Below are 20,712 nucleotides of genomic sequence, written 5' to 3' on the forward strand. Positions count from 1 at the left end.
GTGTCAATGATCATTTATCTTTAGGTTTCCTGAACGTATTTAAAGATTTATAGCGTTCAGCTTTGAGTTTTCTACATTCATCGTCATACCATTCGTTCGATTCATTTCTAGCACAGATTTGTCTGATATATAGTACAAAGTCCGAAAGAACATTTGCTCTGAAGGATTCAAGCTTGTTATTGTCCAAACAAATCTAACGGTATTCTTGCAAACAGATTGCGCACGCGACGATTTCACATGAAGCGTACGTAGTTTCATAGTGAGCGGCTGTTATAATGACTCGGATCGAGACAGTATCACAAAGTCAGATACACAATCAAACAAAGGCGCAGAGGATATAATATTGTCGACAACGCTTGCGTCGTTATTGCCAATGAAAGTAAAATCTCCAACTTTAGTATCATACATCGCCCGTTCATTATGCGTGTGTTCAGTACTGCACATAGATCAATACAACATTTTCCAAAGTTATTTATTATCTTATCGGAAGAGTAACGTACTTGATTTAAATTATCACACGCAAAATCTAGGAATGCAAAGTCATGATTTTCTACTAGTTCATGAATATCGTCTTCGACAAAATCTGCATCTGTACCTGTTCGTGCGTTGAAATCTCCGCCACATAAGACCTAAACATCTTCGGGAATCTCACTTAGTTTTTGTAGGAGACTGTCTTGAAATATACAGATACCATTTTTATATGATAATAAAGGTTTGTTGTGCCAGGTAGATGATTCTGGGTGCACATCGGCACATGCTTATAAAATATCATGATCCAAACCAAACATCTTTTTGTCAAACATAATAAATATGGAATTTTCAGTGATTTTCGACCATAGTACAAACTCGTTTTTTTATCAAGACAGATATTCCACCAGATAATCTACCACAGTCAGCAAATTCGTTCCGCGTGTTTAGTTATCGAAAGGTAGTCTGGAAATACATCTTGTATATTCAAATTGTCCACCCAAGTCTCAATTAATCCTATTACATCAAAGTTCTGCAAGGAATTTGTAAAGCCTTGTAAAGCCAGAGTTTATGAAGAATTCCTGGAAATACCAAACTATAAAATGGATGTCTTGATCATACACATTTGTGGTTTTCTTTTCTTTATTCTTACTGTGATCACTGTAGTGTTCTGTAAGGTTATTGTCAGTGTCCTCAGCCTGGGCTAATCCCTATCTATTATGTATCCTGTTAGAAAGGCGGGGTGCAGTCCTGGTCTTGTCTGTTTGATGTTGTTGTCGTTGTCGTTGTCGTTGTCGCTGAAGCTGTATGTTATCGCTGGCAGCTTGGGAGTCTCACTTTATGCTGTCTCTGTCGGCTCATCAACAAGTTTATTGCCCTTGAAACAGACTCTCCTATCTGGATGGAAACTTCTTTTCCTAGCAAGCTGTTGTCTTTGTGCAGCAGTGAGATCATTCGGGATGCCAAAACCCTTTCCCTTCAGAGCATTTCTCATTTTAACACTATGCCATTTATCCTCCCAATGTAGCATTTTCACAACAGGTTTATTAGAATCTGATTTCTTGCTATTTATTCTGTGGGCCCTCTCTGTGTCTCTTGGTCTAAGTGGTGGCAATTCTTCTACTTCCTTTGCAATGTTAGGTACTTCCAGAACCTTAACCCTGCTTTCAGTGTATGTCTCTTTACCTGGAGATTCTGGAATACATCCCGCACCATGTTATTTCTCCTAACTCGCTGCTCATGGTGCTCTAGCCTCGTCTCTAACTCACACAGACAGTCTTCCGTGTCTTCCACTCCCTCAATTAGTGAATCTATGTCTAGTCTGAGTACAGTCTGTTCTTCTTTAGTGTTCTCAATATCTGTCTGAAGGTTACTGATGTCAGACTGGAGGGATTTTATGTCCTCTTTAACCGAGTTGATTTCTCCACAAACCTTGTCTTTTGAATCCTGAATACGATTAAAAATATTGTTTTGCATTTCCCCTAATTGTCTACTCAGAGGCGCTGGATTCAGTTCTAACTCGCCTGCTATTTGTATCGTTTATGGGTGAAATGAAGCACACAGTATGATCGGTCGAAATGTAAACAATGGGTTAGGGCCAGTGACGTCACAACATCACACAGATGTAAACATTGATCAGTCGACACCATGGATGAGATGATAGGCAAGGTATCAAGCTGTTCCCCATACCTAATCAGTGAGAATGAGAGAATACAAAGCACTGATATCAGTAGACCACATATGGTTTGTTGTTAGGACATGTCCGAGCTGTTTGTGTGTCTATGTGTACCTGATGTTTTCCTGGTCTACCTGTCGTGTACCCCTCGGGTGTGTAAAAAGTCCGATCCTTGCTCTGTAGAGCGAAATGTAAATCATCATGAATGGGAATCTGTACTAGAAACCTTACTAAGTATCTGTGGCAGTTTGTTGAATGCGGAAATTTTATATTACCAGGGTTGTTGTTTTTTTCTGCTCAGCAGATTTTCTTAACTTCACGCCAGGTGCGCATAAATCTGGACAATTACTCACAATTACTCACTTGATAATGCTAAGTCAGCCGAAAGCCTCGGAATACAGCGATAATAATGTTCACTCATTCAAAAGGTTCATGATACAGAGGTGACAATATTAAGTGTTTCGAAAGGTTGGAGATACAGAGGTGATAATATTAAGTGTTTCGAAGGTTGGGGATACAGAGGTGATAATATTAAGTGTTTCGAAAGGTTGGAGATACAGAGGTGATAAGATTACGTCAGTCGAAAGGTTGTGGATACAGGGGTGATAATATTAAGTGTTTCGAAGGTTGGGGATACAGAGGTGATAATATTAAGTGTTTCGAAGGTTGGGGATGCAGGGGTGATAATATTAAGTGTTTCGAAAGCTTGGGGATACAGAGGTAATAATATGAAGTGTTTCGAAAGGTTTGGGGATACAGAGGTGATAATATTAAGTGTTTCGAAAGGTTGGAGATACAGAGGTGATAAGATTACGTCAGTCGAAAGTTTGGGGATACAGAGGTGATAGTATTAAGTGTTTCGAAGGTTGGGGATACAGAGGTGATAATATTAAGTGTTTCGAAGGTTGGGGATGCAGGGGTGATAATATTAAGTGTTTCGAAAGCTTGGGGATACAGAGGTAATAATATTAAGTGTTTCGAAGGTTGGGGATACAGAGGTGATAATATTAAGTGTTTCGAAAGGTTGGGGATACAGGGGTGATAATATTAAGTCAGTCGAAAGGTTGGGAATACAGGGGTGATAATATTAAGTGTTTCAAAGGTTGGGGATACAGAGGCGATAATATTAAGTGTTTCGAAGGTTGGGGATGCAGAGGTGATAATATTAAGTGTTTCGAAAGGTTGGAGATACAGAGGTTATAAGATTACGTCAGTCGAAAGGTTGGGGATACAGCGGTGATAATATTAAGTGTTTCGAAGGTTGGGGATACAGAGGTGATAATATTAAGTGTTTCGAAGTTTGGGGATGCAGGGGTGATAATATTAAGTGTTTCGAAAGGTTGGGGATACAGGGGTGATAATATTAAGTGTTTCGAAAGGTTGGGGATACAGAGGTGATAATATTAAGTGTTTCGAAGGTTGGGGATACAGAGGTGATAATATTAAGTCAGTCGAAAGGTTGGGGATACAGGGGTGATAGTATTAAGTGTTTCGAAGGTTGGGGATACAGAGGTGATAATATTAAGTGTTTCGAAGGTTGGGGATACAGAGGTGATAATATTAAGTGTTTCGAAAGGTTGGAGATACAGAGGTTATAAGATTACGTCAGTCGAAAGGTTGGGGATACAGAGGTGATAATATTAAGTGTTTCGAAAGGTTGGGAATACAGGGGTGATAATATTAAGTGTTTCGAAAGGTTGGGGATACAGAGGTGATAATATTAAGTGTTTCGAAAGGTTGGGGATACAGGGGTGATAATATTAAGTCAGTCGAAAGGTTGCGAATACAGGGGTGATAATATTAAGTCAGTCGGAAGGTTGGGGATACAGAGGTGATAATATTAAGACAGTGGAAAGTTTGGGGATACAGAGGTGATAACATTAAGTCAGTCGAAAGGTTGTTGATACAGAGGTGATAATATTAAGTGTTTTGAATGGTTGGGGATACAGAGCTGATAATATTAAGTGTTTCGAAGGTTGGGGATACAGAGGTGATAATATTAAGTCAGTCGAAAGGTTGGGGATACAGGGGTGATAATATTAAGTGTTTCGAAAGGTTGGGGATACAGGGGTGATAATATCAAGTGTTTCGAAAGGTTGGAGATACAGAGGTTATAAAATTACGTCAGTCGAAAGGTTGGGGATACAGAGGTGATAATATTAAGTGTTTCGAAAGGTTTGGGATACAGAGGTGATAATATTAAGTGTTTCGAAGGGTTGGAGATACAGAGGTGATAATATGAAGTGTTTCGAAAGGTTGGAGATACAGAGGTGATAAGATTAAGTGTTTCGAAGGTTGGGGATACAGAGGTGATAATATTAAGTGTTTCGAAAGGTTGGGGATACGGAGGTGATAATATTAAGTGTTTCGAAAGGTTGGGGATACAGGGGTGATAATATTAAGTGTTTCGAAAGGTTGTTGATACAGAGGTGATAATATTAAGTGTTTCGAAAGGTTGGGAATACAGGGGTGATAATATTAAGTCAGTCGAAAGGCTCGTAGTACAGAGGTATCGTGATAGAGAGGTGATAATGTTAAGGCAATCGAAAGGTTCGGAATTCAGTCCTGTATTTTATAGAAACTGCAGTGAGCGATGTTCCCACATAATGTTTTCAAACGAATGACAATGAAAGTAATTTTGGAGAGATGACACCATGTTCCATTATACACTAAGCGCCAAACACCTTTAGGCTCCTACCTTTATGACTTACTTTACAACTATCAAAGCTATGTTATAAGGTATTGGTTTACAAGAAAACTCAACAACACAACATTATGCGCGTCATAAAACAAGATTTCTATAAAGAATTCACATTTGTTGATTTACATTTGTGAAAACACGAAACACGTATATTTGACATTGTGCAACAGTGTTTACGTACATCTAAACTTGTCTTTGTTAACATTATTGCTTGCAATTAAACACATTTTCCCCTTTCCGTTTACACATTGTAATACCAATCGTTAACGCGTAGCAATAGTCAAGCAGTATATGCATCAAATGCACGTGCAGAATGATTCTCTGGGGTATAAAGAGAGACTAGCATGCATGATATGATTCAAGTACGAGAAATGTGCCATGACTAACAACCGAAGATAGGCAAAGAGCCATTGGGAAGATGCAGATGACGTCGACATACAATGCTGTTGCCAACGCCCTGGGATGACACCGTATCAGGGTTATAAGACTTATTGAGCGCTACAGAGACTGGAGTCTCGTAAGCAGACCAGGAAGTGGACGTCCACGCAACACAACGCCAGCTGATGGAGAATGGTAAAGTTTCTTTTTGTTCAAAATACTAGAAGACCCAGTTCTCAACTGAGGTCAGATTGTTTAAAGTGATCGCACATATTTCAGCTGTGTCAGACTTCAATTTGTGTTTAAATCCGTCAATCATCAGAACGATCACTGGGTTGACAATATCTGCAAGCAAAGGGCTTGGCGCTAAGATAATGGTGACTCGGTTCCCTGCGGTCCCGTAGTGCGGAAACGCTAGAACCCCGTGCTAATCAGTTGGAACCGTGGAACAAGTCTGAAACCTGTAAATTATAGAGGTTTCCATACAAATGAAACGCCGATATGCAAATGAAAATTCTGCTTCATTGAAATTTGGACATTGATGAGATATCTACGGATGTCTTTATAGCTACCCACCCAATACCAAACTCAAAGACCATCTACTTTCAGTTCTTTATAAATACCACACGTTTTATGTCAAACACCTGATGCTGAAAACCACGGTTATATCGAACGCAAATATCCTAAATATTAGTCCTGCATAACGGTACTTCGTTATACAAATTTCGACGAAAACAAACGGTAAGTGACCAGGACAAAATCACTGGTCGTAATGACAGCTCAGTATAAGCGTGCTCGTTTAAAACGTCGTTTACTGCCTTCCAAATGAAGATATGATACATTAGATTATGTTGTACAGTCGTGTGGCTGAAATATTCCCGACTGCTAGGGATGACTAAGATGATCGATAATAGCAAATATCGTCGATAGGAAGAAAGCTAAATAATTGTTATGAAAACGTGTCAATATCGTACATTAACTTTTGTGACAGAAAAGGGGTTTAATTTACTCACACACTATAAAAATAGGACTTTATTCATGGACGACTTCTAAAGTATGTTCAGGACGCTGTCTTGCTAATTATACACATTATACATGCAACTCATGTCACAAACATCGTACAATGGCATAGTGTTGTATCGTTCTTATTTAACGCCACACGAAGAAATATGGCGGTGGTTTGTAAATCATCGACCAAACATTCCAGTCATAAACAACATGAACTTCGTTCTATGATGACGTGTGTCAACCAAGTCGGCGTTAGTAACCACTCACGACTAGCACGGGTTACCGAAGATCAGTTCTAACTCTGATCTTCCCGGATACGGTGACGTAGTTGGTAAACACGCCGGTGAACAGTTCATTTACACTTCATCTTTGAGGCGGTGACTCAGTCATTGAAGACACTGCTGAGCCACGACCCACAAAGCATTCGTAACGTCCTGTCGTAACTCGGGACCCAGGTCTTTAATTGCCCGTGAGTTTTAGACGCACTCATTTAGACGCACTCAATTTAAATTGCATCGGGTGAGTGGGTGAGTTTAGTTTTACGCCGCTTTTTAGCAATATTCCAGCAACATCACGGCGGGGGACACCGGAAAAAGGGCTCACACATTGTACCCATGTGGGAAATCGAACCCTGGTCTTCGGCGTGACGAGCGAACGCTTTGACCTCTAGGCTACCCCACTATCGGGGCTGTGTGATAACAGTGTGACAGCAGAAAACTAAGACCACGGTTTATCGACTTCGATGGAACAAGCAAAACCTGTACCCATTGCTGACACAAAGGATAATGAATGAAATAAACTGTAGTCCCTGTATAGAATTTGTTGTGATGGTTGGGATTATAGTCAGAATTCTATCATAACTTCGTGAAATGTTCGAATTTGATCGTCTGATTTTGTGACTGCTTCAGAAATGGAACCAACAACTGACAACCCATATATTGTTTGCAAGCTCATCACCATCTCTGTTCATAGTAAATCAGAGAGTGAGCGAGTTTAGTTTTCCGTCGCACTCGGCAAATATCGCAGCTACATGGTGGCGGTCTGTAGATAATTGAGTCTGGACCACACAATCCAGAGATCAACAGCATGAGCATCGACCTGCGCAATTGGGAACCGATGACATGTGTCAGCAAAGTCAGCGAGTCTGACCACCCGATCCCGTTAGTCACCCTAAAGAGTAGATCTACAATTATAATATATGAACTCACCTCGACAAACAATATTTTCTGCAAAGAAATTAGAAGAATATTCACACAAACACGAAAGCTGTAAAACTAAGTATTTTTTATAGAAACCGGGGCAGTTTTGCAAACAATGCTGAGGCAGACCTCAACTCTTTATTAATTAACGTCAGACCCGACGTAAACTTACGCACGAATGACACAGTGGAGTTCGTATTTTTCAATACAAGTCTAAATAAATAAATCCAGAGCAAAGCTTCAATGAAGTTCAACCACCTCTAGAACCGAACGGACAATTCTTTAGTAGGCAGACATGCACTTCCCAACGGAATCGCTGATTAGGATTCAAAAACGTCTCCTAAGACATATGACATCTAGCATGGGATCAAGACTGTTGACAAAAACTTTAAAACCTAGAAGTTCCTTGTTTTATATTTCTGAGACATTCGTGACTTTGGATGTGAATATTATTGACCCTAGCAGTGCCCAACAAGGACAATATGTGCAGAAGAAGACTTTATAAAAAGTTATATTTCATAAAATGTCAACATTGAGTGTACCACTGCATTGTTTACATTGTGTTTGTATTGAGACACTTGGAGTGTAAATGTTGACGGGAAATGGAGTATTGTATATTGCAAGTCTGGTTTCAATGAATCAGTTTGGGGCATGTGATTTATCTCAAAAAATTATTTAGTCACTTAATTGTGTAAACTGAGCCTTTTGGGGAATGGTGGGGAAAGATGGTTTTAAATGAATCCCGTTTACTTAAAACAACAACAAACCCTTTATGTCAGCTGAACTAAATGTTGAAACGTAGGTTATCGGTAGAAACATCTTTCCTTTTAAGTGTCAGTTTGTAGAACTGGTACATATTAAGCAGAGTGAAGATGTCATCATATTGTACAATGAATAAATGTGTTTTATGTTCATTTACAAACAATTGCTTGTTAATAAATATTTACTTTTAAAGGCATAATTGCACGGACCCTCTCTTAAAACAGTTCTGTTATACATCATAACCAACAATATTATTGCATCAATGGGAACCTAAACTAGGTATTTATGCCCCAATATATCCAAATTTATTTTGAAAATGCGATTATGCCTTTAATTTTCCTTATAGTGAAACGTTCTCGAAAATGCTTCTAAAAATTCTGGAACCATACAAAATCACGTGAATGAAACATTTTCTTTAAACATTTCAGGAAAATATTTCAAAAACCTTATAGCTAAAGTTTTAGTAAATGTTTCTGAAACATTTCTGGAACAATACAAAATCATGTGAATACAAAAACATTTCAGGGAAACATTATAAAACCCTTATAGTTAAACGTTTTAAAAAAAGTTTCTAAAACATTTTTGGAACTATACAAAATCACGTGAATAAAGCATTTTAAAATATGTTTCTGGAGCATTTCATGAAATGTTTTTGGGATGTTTTTAAAACATTTTGTGTTAGCTGGGATGACACTCCTGTCTTGTGTTTCCCTCCACATGCGCAAACATGATGAGTACTTAGCAGAGACATGTCCAAGGGACAGACATGTACAAAGCAGCTCATAGCAGGAGGGACATACATCAAAATTAGAATAGTATGATCTGGAAAAGACTGTCCAACAAATGTAAGTAAAACAGATTTTGTACGAATTTTATCAGGTTCACGGATAAAACATGCAGCAGAGCATATCTGAACTGTTCGTTCACCTTCATTTTCATTCATCTCAATATCCAGATCGATTACATATATAACCCTTCAGGATCTCATTAGTGATTCGGGTTCATAAGTGGTAGCATAATGTTCACTACGTTCGATAATTTGCACGATTTTTGGGTCGGCCTCAACGGTGTGTGACGATGTGTAGTGTTGTAACACTAACATCCCACTAGCCGTCCCCTTAACTGTGTACGCTGAGCCAGTGCTCTCAGCGAAGCTCGCTGGGTTAACTGCGGGTTTTAGAAGTTGTTACGAGGATGTGTCTTTTCTTCTAATTTGTATAATCATAGATTAGGTGATCACTGGGTCACAATGGTTAGAGTCTTGAGTGTGGATTGTGGGTCATTTTTCATATCATATATGTTGAATGGCAATAGTATTTTTAGCGACAGGCCTTCTTGATAGCGCTTCAGTTACCTGCCCTTGGCGATCAATTGTTTACTTCCTTTTCGCGAACTTTTTCTGACTAAATGATGATACAGCCACGTGGTGTTGCGATGTTCAAGGCTGGTTGTTGTGTTGTGTTGTGCGACAGGAAATCACACATGGACTAGCACACGGACTGGTGAATACATGGTGGATACATCTGTCTACCTCGTCCTTTGTCAACGTCATCTGACTTGCATTCAAGAATGACACTCGTTGTAAACAAACTCCATTTAGTGTTTCTACTATCACTGTAAATGCCAAGACTCTGGTTAGTTAATATTTCATATTTGTGACCTATTACATTAGATTTGTGACTCAACTGCATTGTACTAGATATCTACATTGTAACTTGCGCATTGTTTGCTCAATATATTATTGAATATTTTAGACTTGTCTATGTTCTAGTTTGCTGATTAAAAGGGTCCCGAGAGTTTTATACCTTTTGTCACGGCATAAGAGTATCATCAACAACAACAACAACAACAACAACAACAAGAACAACAACAGTAACAACAACAACAACAACAACCTTACGGATGACTGTGGTTGACTTCGCCTGGCCTGGCTCATTATAAACAGAAATACGATCAGACAAAGCAGAAGGGGTGGCAGTAGGTGTTTGCTTCAGAATAAAAGCTTTCGTAGAAGTACCATGTGAAACACTGCTGACACCAGTTTGAAGCCATCCTCACAGTTGTGGTCAACCTTTGCCGAGGAAAATCCCCCAAAACAGACTGGTTAACCCACTAAAGCGAATCAAAGTAAAAGTTTCAATACACTCCAATAGAAGAGGAACACAGAAAACAACCAAAATGGGACACCCATAAGCAATCAAGTGTGTTAGGATTCTGCTGCTCACAAGCGAAAGACGTCCGTACTTGACGACAGTCAAGACCGAACTGTCTACATGTAGAAAGGAAAGAGTGCGTGTTATATTGGTCAGGGCAAAATAGAGACAAAAGTAAAGGGGTTTTTTTTAAACTTGACTAAGGTTACACTAGAAACTTTATACTTCACAACGCTAGCAGACCGACAATCCGTCATGACACCCAGTGAATAAAAATGATAACAAGAAGACACAGTCATCAATATCCCCCGCATTACGTCCAATTTTAGTCGAAGTCAAACTTGTCGCCATGGAAATGCCAAAAATATTTTATTCAGAATTCCAAAACTATCAAAAGGCACCAGTACACCACTAGACGAATTAAGTTTGGTGAAGAAATATTGAACGGTTTTAGAGTTCTGCTCCGGAAAAGATAAATGTCCATGGACGGACGCACGGACGGACGGGGTGCACTTTAATATTCCCCGCAAAAAGCGTTGCGGGAGATAATAATTTACTAAACATTTGCACTGCACTGAAGACTAACCGTCAATTGACTTACTAATGTCTGCACAGTGACAGCGGGAAATATGCAGCATGCATACAGTCAAGACATTAAGATGTCTGCGCCGTGTCTATATCACATGTATTTATCTAACATGACAGCATGCCTCTACATCATGCATGTGTTCCACAGGTGGAGACGTCTGCACCACATGTTACATGTAAGCACCGTTTAACACGAGAACATCCACCACCTCTCGTTGTCCTTTGGATGTCAGAATCTAATCTGCTGATTTTCCTTTGTTGTTCACGGCGTTGATGTCCACAATGTCCGGTGAATATTTCACAACCTCTACAAATGCTTCACGGTAGACATAGTGAAGGATGTTGTCACTGGCATAATCCTTGAGTGCAAGATTAGCTCCATTTTGTACGAGTAATTCCACAGCCTCTTAACTTTGTGGCATTCTAATCCGGCTGACAGTAATGATGTTCTATTTTTCCTTCCTTTCTGGTTGATGTCTACCCTGTGCAATCTCCACATATCTTTCCCATCAGATATAGTGATGGATGATATTACTGGGACCATCTCTAAGTGATGGATTAGCTCCATTTCTCATGAGTAACTCCATCACTTCTCCATGTCCTGCTATAATCAGTGGTGTTCTTTTCCACCTTCCTCTACTGTTGATGTCCACCTTGTCCAGTGAAAGGACATATTCCACAACCTCCACATGCCCTTTGTCACAAGCCAACCGAAGGATGTTTTCACCTCTTTGATCGGTGAGTGACAGATCATCTCCATTCTCTGCAAGTAACTCCAGCACTTCTTTATATATCCATTCGCCTGCCACCATCACCGGTGTCTTCCTCATCTTCCACTCTCTACTGTTGACTTCACCGTCTCCACATGTCCTTCCCTACAGCCGAAATGGAGCTCACACATTGATGGTTCTGTAATAAAAAGTTCAATTCGATACACATCATGGGTCACAATATGCAGGATATCATATCACACATCAAATTATCCAGTGTGCGTTTGTTTGTGATTTCCAACTGCATGAATTGCCAGTTTGATATACGCCTAGTCCAGTGAATATCAGCAGTGTTTTCATTGTGATGTTTGTTAATGGTGAACATTATAATGTCCACCTACCTACCCACATGCTTACCAACCTATACTGAACAAGGAAAGAAACTTCACACTTGGAGATATGAAACAATTGCTGTCAAAAGGCAAGGAAGACCACTTCAACAGATGATCAAGGTTTACCCGTTACGAGATGCTACAAAATTTAATTTCATGGCCGTATGTACCTCGGAAATGAAATACTTCCGATTCAACACTTTCTCTGTGTTTGTAATGTCCAGGAATTTTTATCTCTAAGACGTAAACATAATTACTTCAGATCAACATCCTGTGGATGGTTGATATATGAGATACTTAGTATCAATTCTTTGACGGGCATTTAGATAATTAGTATCAGATATCTAGTATCAGGGACATCGTAAAGACGTAAAGGTAAAACATGGCGTGAATACACGTGGATCCAGGCTTTCAATTCAGTGGGACTTGAAAGCGTCAGTCGGTTTTCTCCGTTGAGTAAACACAAACTAGTGTCTGTGTCTCAGCTGCGTTGTTAAAATGTGTCGCTATTCATTAATTTTTCTGCATTATTACAATTTACAGCTATTTCTGTAATATGACGACACGGAGCACCTTTAGAATTCAGCACCACAATCTCTCGTGGTTCTCGTCACGATATGGCTGAAAAATTGCCGATGTGACGATAGATCTTAATTCACTCACTCACTCGTGAGGACTTTCTAAGCCGCGGGTCACATGTCACTGCAACAGGCAATGATATGATATGGCAGGATATGACAGTGATATGACAGCAGGAACCTCTGTGGGAAGAGAATGGTATAATGCATTCTTACCGCCTCGAAAAATAAATACGAATAAACTCCATTTGATTGTAATGGTGCAAATTACAGAATGACAAAGATATATATATTTGTATTAGTTTACATTTATAATTCATTTGATCCAAATAGTGAAGTTTGAAACCGAAGCATAAAGTAACCGGGTCACTACTACTGGAAACTCGCAACATCGTTGGGTTTCTGCAAAGACGTGTGGCAGAGATGAAACATCAGTAAGCGGAGCTTACGCGCACTCGCTGAGCTTGACGACCTTGTTGCTGTGCCGTCGTCATAGGGCATTGTTTCTAGAACTTGCTTTTGAACAAAATCACCTGCAGTTACGTAAAATAGTATTATGACATGTCTTAAATGTTTGTGGTGCTGTATTCTAAAGGTAGGCCTTTTCCTCAGTTACCCACTGCAAATATCTAATAAATATTTCACTTCATTAAGTAATGTGTCACGTATATTGTCAAGACACCTTTTCACAAATACAATTGAATATATACGTTACTACTTTCCATTGCATTTGATCTTATGTTACTCGTCACTCTGATATTGAGATTGTGCTGACTCACAGCAAATCTGTCTTGAATAAAACAGATAAATTGATACGTGAATACATCAGGGCTGGTGGCATTCCGAAATGTATCGAGACTGACATTGCCGTCATCGTTAATCACTTAATCATATATCTCTATCAAATAATACTAAATACAGATAGCTGACCTAATCGCAAGTGTTTCTTTTTCACAACTATTCCTGGATAGAAGAATATCAACATCTTGGGCATTGGCTGGTATTTGTGTTTAGGATTCAGAGCCGTACAAAATTCACAATACCACAGCGTAAAGTGATGCAGCATTATCGATAAGCATATGCGACGCCTGACGTCAACAACCGTTTTCAGTTCGAACCATATCGGCTCATTTCACACAACATGGTACTCATGTTTCCCGGTCCCTAACATTAAACCTAAACCCTTGAAATAATTCTAATAAATAGAATACTTTGATCGAACCGACACGAAAATGGAACGTGTCTAGTGTAATTTCAAACTGGTTGCCTGTCTCAGTGACATGTGACCTACGGCTCAGAACGTCCTCACGAGAGATTGTGGTGCTGAATTCTAAAGGTGTTCCGAGGAAAAATCATAAAACATGCACAGAGCAAAATCTGAAATTAATTTCATTGTCCAATGTTTATTCCTTAATGATTAGAACACTGAGTGAGTGAGTGAGTGAGTGAGTGAGTGAGTAAATATTTTATGTCACTTCACACAGTATGTCCGCCATACCGAGACTAAAACAGTTGCACATATGGAAATGAACAAAAAACCCACTTGGCAAATATACTTCCCTGCCTGCAGAGGATAGTAAAACAACGAGAGTATCATAGATATTCACTGAAAACTAGTAATTAAATCTGACAAGACAGTCAAAAAACAGGCTACAGGGACAGGTAAATAGTCGATATTTGAGGGGTGTCTTACTCAGAAGGCTATGATTAATAATTAGACGTCACTGAATACATGTACATATAACATGATGTCAAACACATGACACTCTGTCAAACCATATGCACACCTACATGTTCGTTCCACACTCACAGAATGTGATTTATTTTCTTTTATTCCTTTTGGAGGTCCGGGGTAGAAAAGGCCTTCAGCAACACATGCTTACCGTAAAGGACCACTATGCTTGTCGTAAGTGGTGACTAACGGGATCGGGTGGTCAGGCTCGCTGACCACATGTCGTCGTATCCCTATTGTGTAGATCGAGGTTCATGTTGTTGATCAATGGATTGTCTGGCCCAGACTTGGTTATTTACAGACTCCCTCCATATAGCTGGAACATCGCTGAGTGTGACGTAAAACTATACAAAAGTTTAAAGAGTGCTCCACTATTTAACTTCTAAACATAAGTAGTCATTTACAGAGATTTGTCTTAACAAATAACAGATCATTGTGACAACCCAAGAGAATGCATATGATAGAATTACATGACATACGTATGTATCTTCTTGTTTTGGTAACATCATGTTAACAAAATATTTCATATGAAAGATCACATACTATCTACCTAGAGTTTGATATTTAGATTTTTATGCAACAGTTCTCGAAGAAAACCTTATCGTTGTGTGTTTTAGGAATGGACATAGAAAATGTACTAAAATCTAGATGACATTAATTTAAATTTTATCCCACAATTATTCCATGTAGATTTGTGTGTGTATTTATTTCTATTTTAACACATTTAACAGATAATACTTACGAAAAATTACTGAATAATATCATGGACATGTAATTTATTATTCTCACGACAAACCTCACATGTTCCATAAGACTACTTTCAGATTTCGCGCACCGCATCAGCTCCCGACCGTACTGAAATACAGGAATGTAGCCTAATCGGCGTTATACGATATAGATTTGAGCACATATGCAGTGAAGATACACTGCATGCTTACAAGGGTGATATTCACACATCTGGTTACAGAACTGAATTACCGATTGCAAAACGTCAAAAAAGAAGAAGAAAAGAAAAAAAAACATCCCGACAAAACAAGACCTGAAAACGGTCAGCCGATCCCACCGTCTGGCTACGAGTAGCCATTTCGCGATTCGTTATTGCAATACAAGCAGTTGTCATGGTTATCCCCTGCGTGTTATGGAATCACGGAACAGATTTTTCAGGACACTAAATATGTCTTCAGCCTAGCGAAAAGCTGTATAAATATAGAGTCTAGTTTTGTTACATCAGTTTTCCTACAGTAATACCATAAAGATAAATACTGCATTTTCGTTCCCATTGTCGGCAGCAATCTTATGGGGCTGGTTGGGTCGAAGCTCCGGGTAGAAGTGCCGCGCCCATCTCTGGAGTCCACAGCCATCACATTCCTGGAATTTTGTGAAAGCGTTGTTTTACTCAGGTAAAACACGTTAGGGTGTGTATGTCATTTACCTGTCAGTTGATTCTGAAAGTGAGAGGTTATTTTTGTGTATTTGTCGCGATAAAAGTGTCATACGATGGCATCAACATTATACATTGTATGACCAAGACCAAGACATGATGTGGTGGAATGACGTTAGACTGTGACAAAAACCAGCTGTGTGTTCACGACAGCACCTTACTCATAGTCATTTCCTTTCCGAACCAGATCACAAAGGTAACAACATTACTTTGGCTGATGCTGAAGAAGTGGGACATCCAAGTAGGTATAAATAAATTACATGCAATAAAACCATATATCGGTTACACATACTTGGGTTGTCAGTCCGATTTGAAGAGGTCATCATGCGATATTGGCCATGCGAGACATACTCATGAGTACCTATTGAAAGGAGAATATCCTCTGTTCAGTATCCCTTGTGATGAAAGAATCACGGTCAGGCATGTCTTGCTTGACTGTGTTGAATATTCCATCACACAGGATTAATATTTTATATTACGAACTATGAAGGGTCTTTTTAATCATAACAGTTATGAATATGTATTCTGCAATTAGCACGTGTTTTAGTCACGATATGGTTGAAACACTGCCGATGTGACTTTAAATCTTAACTCACTCATTTATTTTACGAAGCAGCCTCATTTATCACAGAGTAACAATATTTGCTGTGTTGACTCATGGCATCGTGACTTTGAAACTCAGCAAGAAGAATGCCGTTCCTCAAACGAACCTCAAACTGAAAGGATGGTTCTTCCTGTTGGTATCACTTAAATATGGAACTACCTCCATATGTAGTTACGAAAAGCCATTGAAGGACTTTTGAAATGAACTAGGATAATGACATGCAACAGTATTTAGATAGAATCAATCTGGACGATCATCCTGAGATTAAAAATGTACTTGATAATCGATCTATATCCGGAGGTATTCAAAATATTTCACTTGATATCCTCCCAGTGTAATAGAAGTATATCCGATTAAATTGTTTAAATAAATTGTATCACAATAAATATAATGCTGTAAGGCGGTGTAAGTGCATCTTTCGGAGGAGTGCCAAATATACACGATCACTGTTTCATGCAGTTTTTGGAACTGATCTTCACAAAAGATCTTGCCACTGTAATAGGCCATCACAGGTATGCCCCCCCCCCCCCCCCCCCCCCCTCCCAGGAGACACTGACCCCTTTTAGTGTGTATATAACTCTGATATGTCAAGGTACAAGGGGTCCAAAGTTGGCGAATAAATTAATCAGCCAATGTATGTTAATGTCAGAAAACGTGCAAAAATATTTTCCTTTGTAGAATGACTTCTTTTCTGGTGAAACTTATGATGTATTTTACTTTGTATAAGATGTTTTACTTCACAAAATAACCATCGCTATTTCTAATGGCTTGTGTTTTTTTTCATTTAATTCTTGCATTTTAAGAAGAATTAGATTTCTTAACTGATTTGTAAACAGATAAACATTTTATGACTGGAAGTTTGAATAAGTAACTAAGATTGTTCTCGGCTGTATCCACGACGGGCCGGGGGCTAAAGTATTCTAAACTTATGGTCCTCCGTCGAAGGTACGTAAGTCTCAAAACATTCGAGGTAAATTACATCTTTCCACTGTTTCAGTCGAAGCATATTTGTATTTGTAATGTATATCTAGATGTGTCTAAATTCCTAACAGTTGAAGGGGAGGCGTAAATCCAAATAGCGTCCATGCTGGAAGCGAATATAAAGTTCTCAATCCAGAATGCAGATTATCTGGCGTTCATGCAACGCGCTGCCATTTGTCCTTAGCACAAGGTCCAAGGTAACACTTTACGTACGCATCGAAATTGAAGCCATCCGATCTTCTGCTTACAACTGATCATAGTTTGCTTGCAGTGAAAACGTACCGATGAATTTCACTTTTAACAAAACAAAAGTAAATCAAATAAAGTAACATTAAGATTGCGAAACCTTATAATTTTACCTTAGAGCAAAATCTCAGAATTTTATTCAACTTAGGATAAGAGTTGCTTAACAAACAATCATAGTTTCAAATCGCTATTATTGGTTTGTATTACGGGGGCATAAGCGCTTTACATGATACACCGAGAACAGGTAGGGTTGGTCTAAGTTAACGCTCTTCAGGTGTATTTGTTCCACTGTTCCAACTACTGCGAGTTATGAACATCCTTTGACGTGTGGTTCAGTTGCCTCGTGGATTCGTTAAAGTTGTATTTAAGAAAAAATATGCTTTAAGAAACTAGTATGTCGGTCGGTGTTATGAATGATTTTAGCCGCTTTGCAAGACAATTGCAATTCAAATGAGGAGAATAAGGAATATTTATTCGTCTACCTTTAGGTCTGTCACACTGTCTGTGGTATTTGCCCGGGATCAGGGTCCTACTTACATATCAGATATTTCCAACGGGCTCAGATAGGCACAAGACATCCAGAATGTCCCGGAGATATGATATGCACATAATTAACTGGAAGTGGGACATGTTCCCCACTGACTGGCACCATTCCGTTCGTCGAAGACCTGTGAAGGTCCCGGGTAGAATAACAACCCATGCTTGCCATAAAAGGCAACCTTGCTTGTCGTAAGAGGCGACTAAAGGGCTCTCAATGGCCAAAGTTTCACAAGACCAAGAGTGCCATTCGATTGGTACACTGAACAAGAGCTAGGTCATATCAAACATGATGAAATAACATTCAGAACAAATAAAGAAACCTAGCAGAATTCCCCATATTTCATAGTGGCTCCGTTACAACAGTATTAACATACTGAAATGAAACTACTATACATAACGGTGGCTCTCAACTACTTCTTTCTATTATATTTTGGGAAAAATAGACGAATCATTTCACCACACAGTGTCGGAGCGTAGCGCAGGCGCAACAGACCCAGGGAACCAGGCTGCATGGACTGCTAAAACACGGGCTCCTTTTAGGGAAGTTTTAGGCTTCCAACTCGCACGCAAGTTGGCAGAGTACAGGATCGGCTCTCGTCAACATTTGTCGCTATCTACCTCCTTGAATAGTGCAATATTTAACTCTTTATCTCACTCAATTGCCACTCGTAACATGAGAAACATTATCTTACAGTCCCTGTACCTTAATCTTTCCCGTTCCTCCCAAACCTTCCAAAAATACAAAGGTCATGAAAGAAGCATTCGTTGACTTTCCTCACATCCATGGCCCCACCTCGCTTGAGCTCCTTTTCATTGTAAATGGAGTTCTTTGTTTCCAGAAAAATCATACATTTAGAGAGACTGGGTGTTGGTCTACAGAATCGACCACTACTCATAGTAGCTTTAGTAGACCGGCAATACTTTATTTACGTCTAACTTCTGTACATACAAATGATATTTACAAACATTCAGTGGAGTAAAATGTAAAGAACTATTCAAGCAGGAATTATAAGTGACAAAAATCATTTAAATGTGTCAAAACTGCACTAAGGATAAAGATTAAACATAAGCTGTCGATATCAGCTCAATGTAGAAAATGAACATAAATTAACACTCATTGAAAGGTAGCACCCTGATGGGGCCATATAATACTCAGTGAAACAAAGTATGTAATTCATCTTTAGTACCACTAAGGCACTTAAAACCTATTTCTATTTTCTAAAATAATATTTTCATAAGGACAGCAATTCATCTTCAGTATCACTGACATTTATAACATTACCTATTTTAAAAAAGAATATTTTCATAAAAACCAGTAATTCATATTCCTTATGACAGAGACATTTAAAACATTTCCTGTTTTCTACATACTAGTAATATCTTCGTAAGGACCGGTTTCAGTTACATATATCACCGACTTAAGGGAGCAAGTGAAAGGGAAACCGCCCCGTTCCACAACACTGCAACAACGTCAAACGGTTAAAGATAGATGTGTTGAGTGCTGAAGCCCTCTTTCCAATGCCTGTAACTGTCTACAGGCGAACACTAGGCGCTGACTAGAACTAGGTGACGTGCAACAGATCTACCCTCACATGACAATATAACGATCTCGTCAACAGACAAGATGTTTAGGGGCGATGCGAAATACTAGTCTCGCTGGAATGTGATGTGATTATTTCATGAATGAGATTAGATAAAAAAACGTGAGTGAGTGAGTGACTGACTGAGTGAGTGACTGAGTGTCCTAACATTTCTTACCGAAAATCGTGGGAGTTTCTGTACCAATCTTTTTGGGTTTTTTGTTATTCGTATGTCATCGTATCCCATTTGCGTACATCGATGCTCATGCTGTCGATCACTGATTTGTTTGCCTCAGGCTCGATTATTTACAGACCGCCGCCACGCAGTTGGAATATATAGCACCAAACATATAAACACTAAGGGAAAATATACGTTCAGGATCCCTCAATCCATTTAAATCAACAGTTTGTGGTAAGAATGAACTACTAGAACTTGACTGTGTATCATAATGACGCAGTATCGGTGCTCATGCTATTGATCACTGGTTTGTGTGGTGCAGACAGAACACCGCTGTAGTAAGTGTATCGTCAGTATCCGCACAAAGAAACAATGTGTACCCCTTAAATACAAAGAGTATGGGAACATACCAGTATGCTGTGCTCCAAGCCTTTCGGAACCGATTCACAACTGCTAGTTGCCACAAGCAGCATGGGAAGTCTTGTACATACATTTGGCTGTTATGTTTGGGCTTTTGAATCAAACATGGCGCTGACCAGTGTCTTTCAACACCCTTGTTTTCGATGTTTTTGACAGTGTTTCATTTCTCTCAGACTCATCGTATATCTAATCAGTTGCTTCACTGCAAGTTCTAACAGGTCGTTTAAAGTGTGCATAAGCACGAAGGAAGCTGCTTTTGCCTTAGAGTATAGATGACCTTACCACGTTGAAGTTTATATGTGACTATCACATTTTCGGGTGTTCTCACACTTTTTGTTTGTAGTATATCTAAAGCAGAAAAAAACGAACGTGTTCGGT

The 20,712-nt window shown here is 39.1% G+C and overlaps 1 protein-coding gene across 1 annotated transcript; it reads right to left on the reverse strand.

The window, feature by feature from the left end:
• Positions 1–11,441: 11,441 nt before the first annotated feature.
• LOC137272574 (putative ankyrin repeat domain-containing protein 19) lies at positions 11,442–13,106 on the reverse strand. The gene is made up of 2 exons (XM_067804966.1): positions 13,062–13,106; positions 11,442–11,807 (listed from the first exon to the last, which is right to left on the reverse strand). Exons 1-2 carry the CDS (start codon positions 13,104–13,106, stop codon positions 11,442–11,444), a joined length of 411 nt encoding a protein of 136 aa, XP_067661067.1.
• Positions 13,107–20,712: the final 7,606 nt, after the last annotated feature.

The sequence above is a fragment of the Haliotis asinina genome, chromosome 1, assembly GCF_037392515.1.
Source record: "Haliotis asinina isolate JCU_RB_2024 chromosome 1, JCU_Hal_asi_v2, whole genome shotgun sequence".
NCBI lineage: Eukaryota > Metazoa > Mollusca > Gastropoda > Lepetellida > Haliotidae > Haliotis > Haliotis asinina.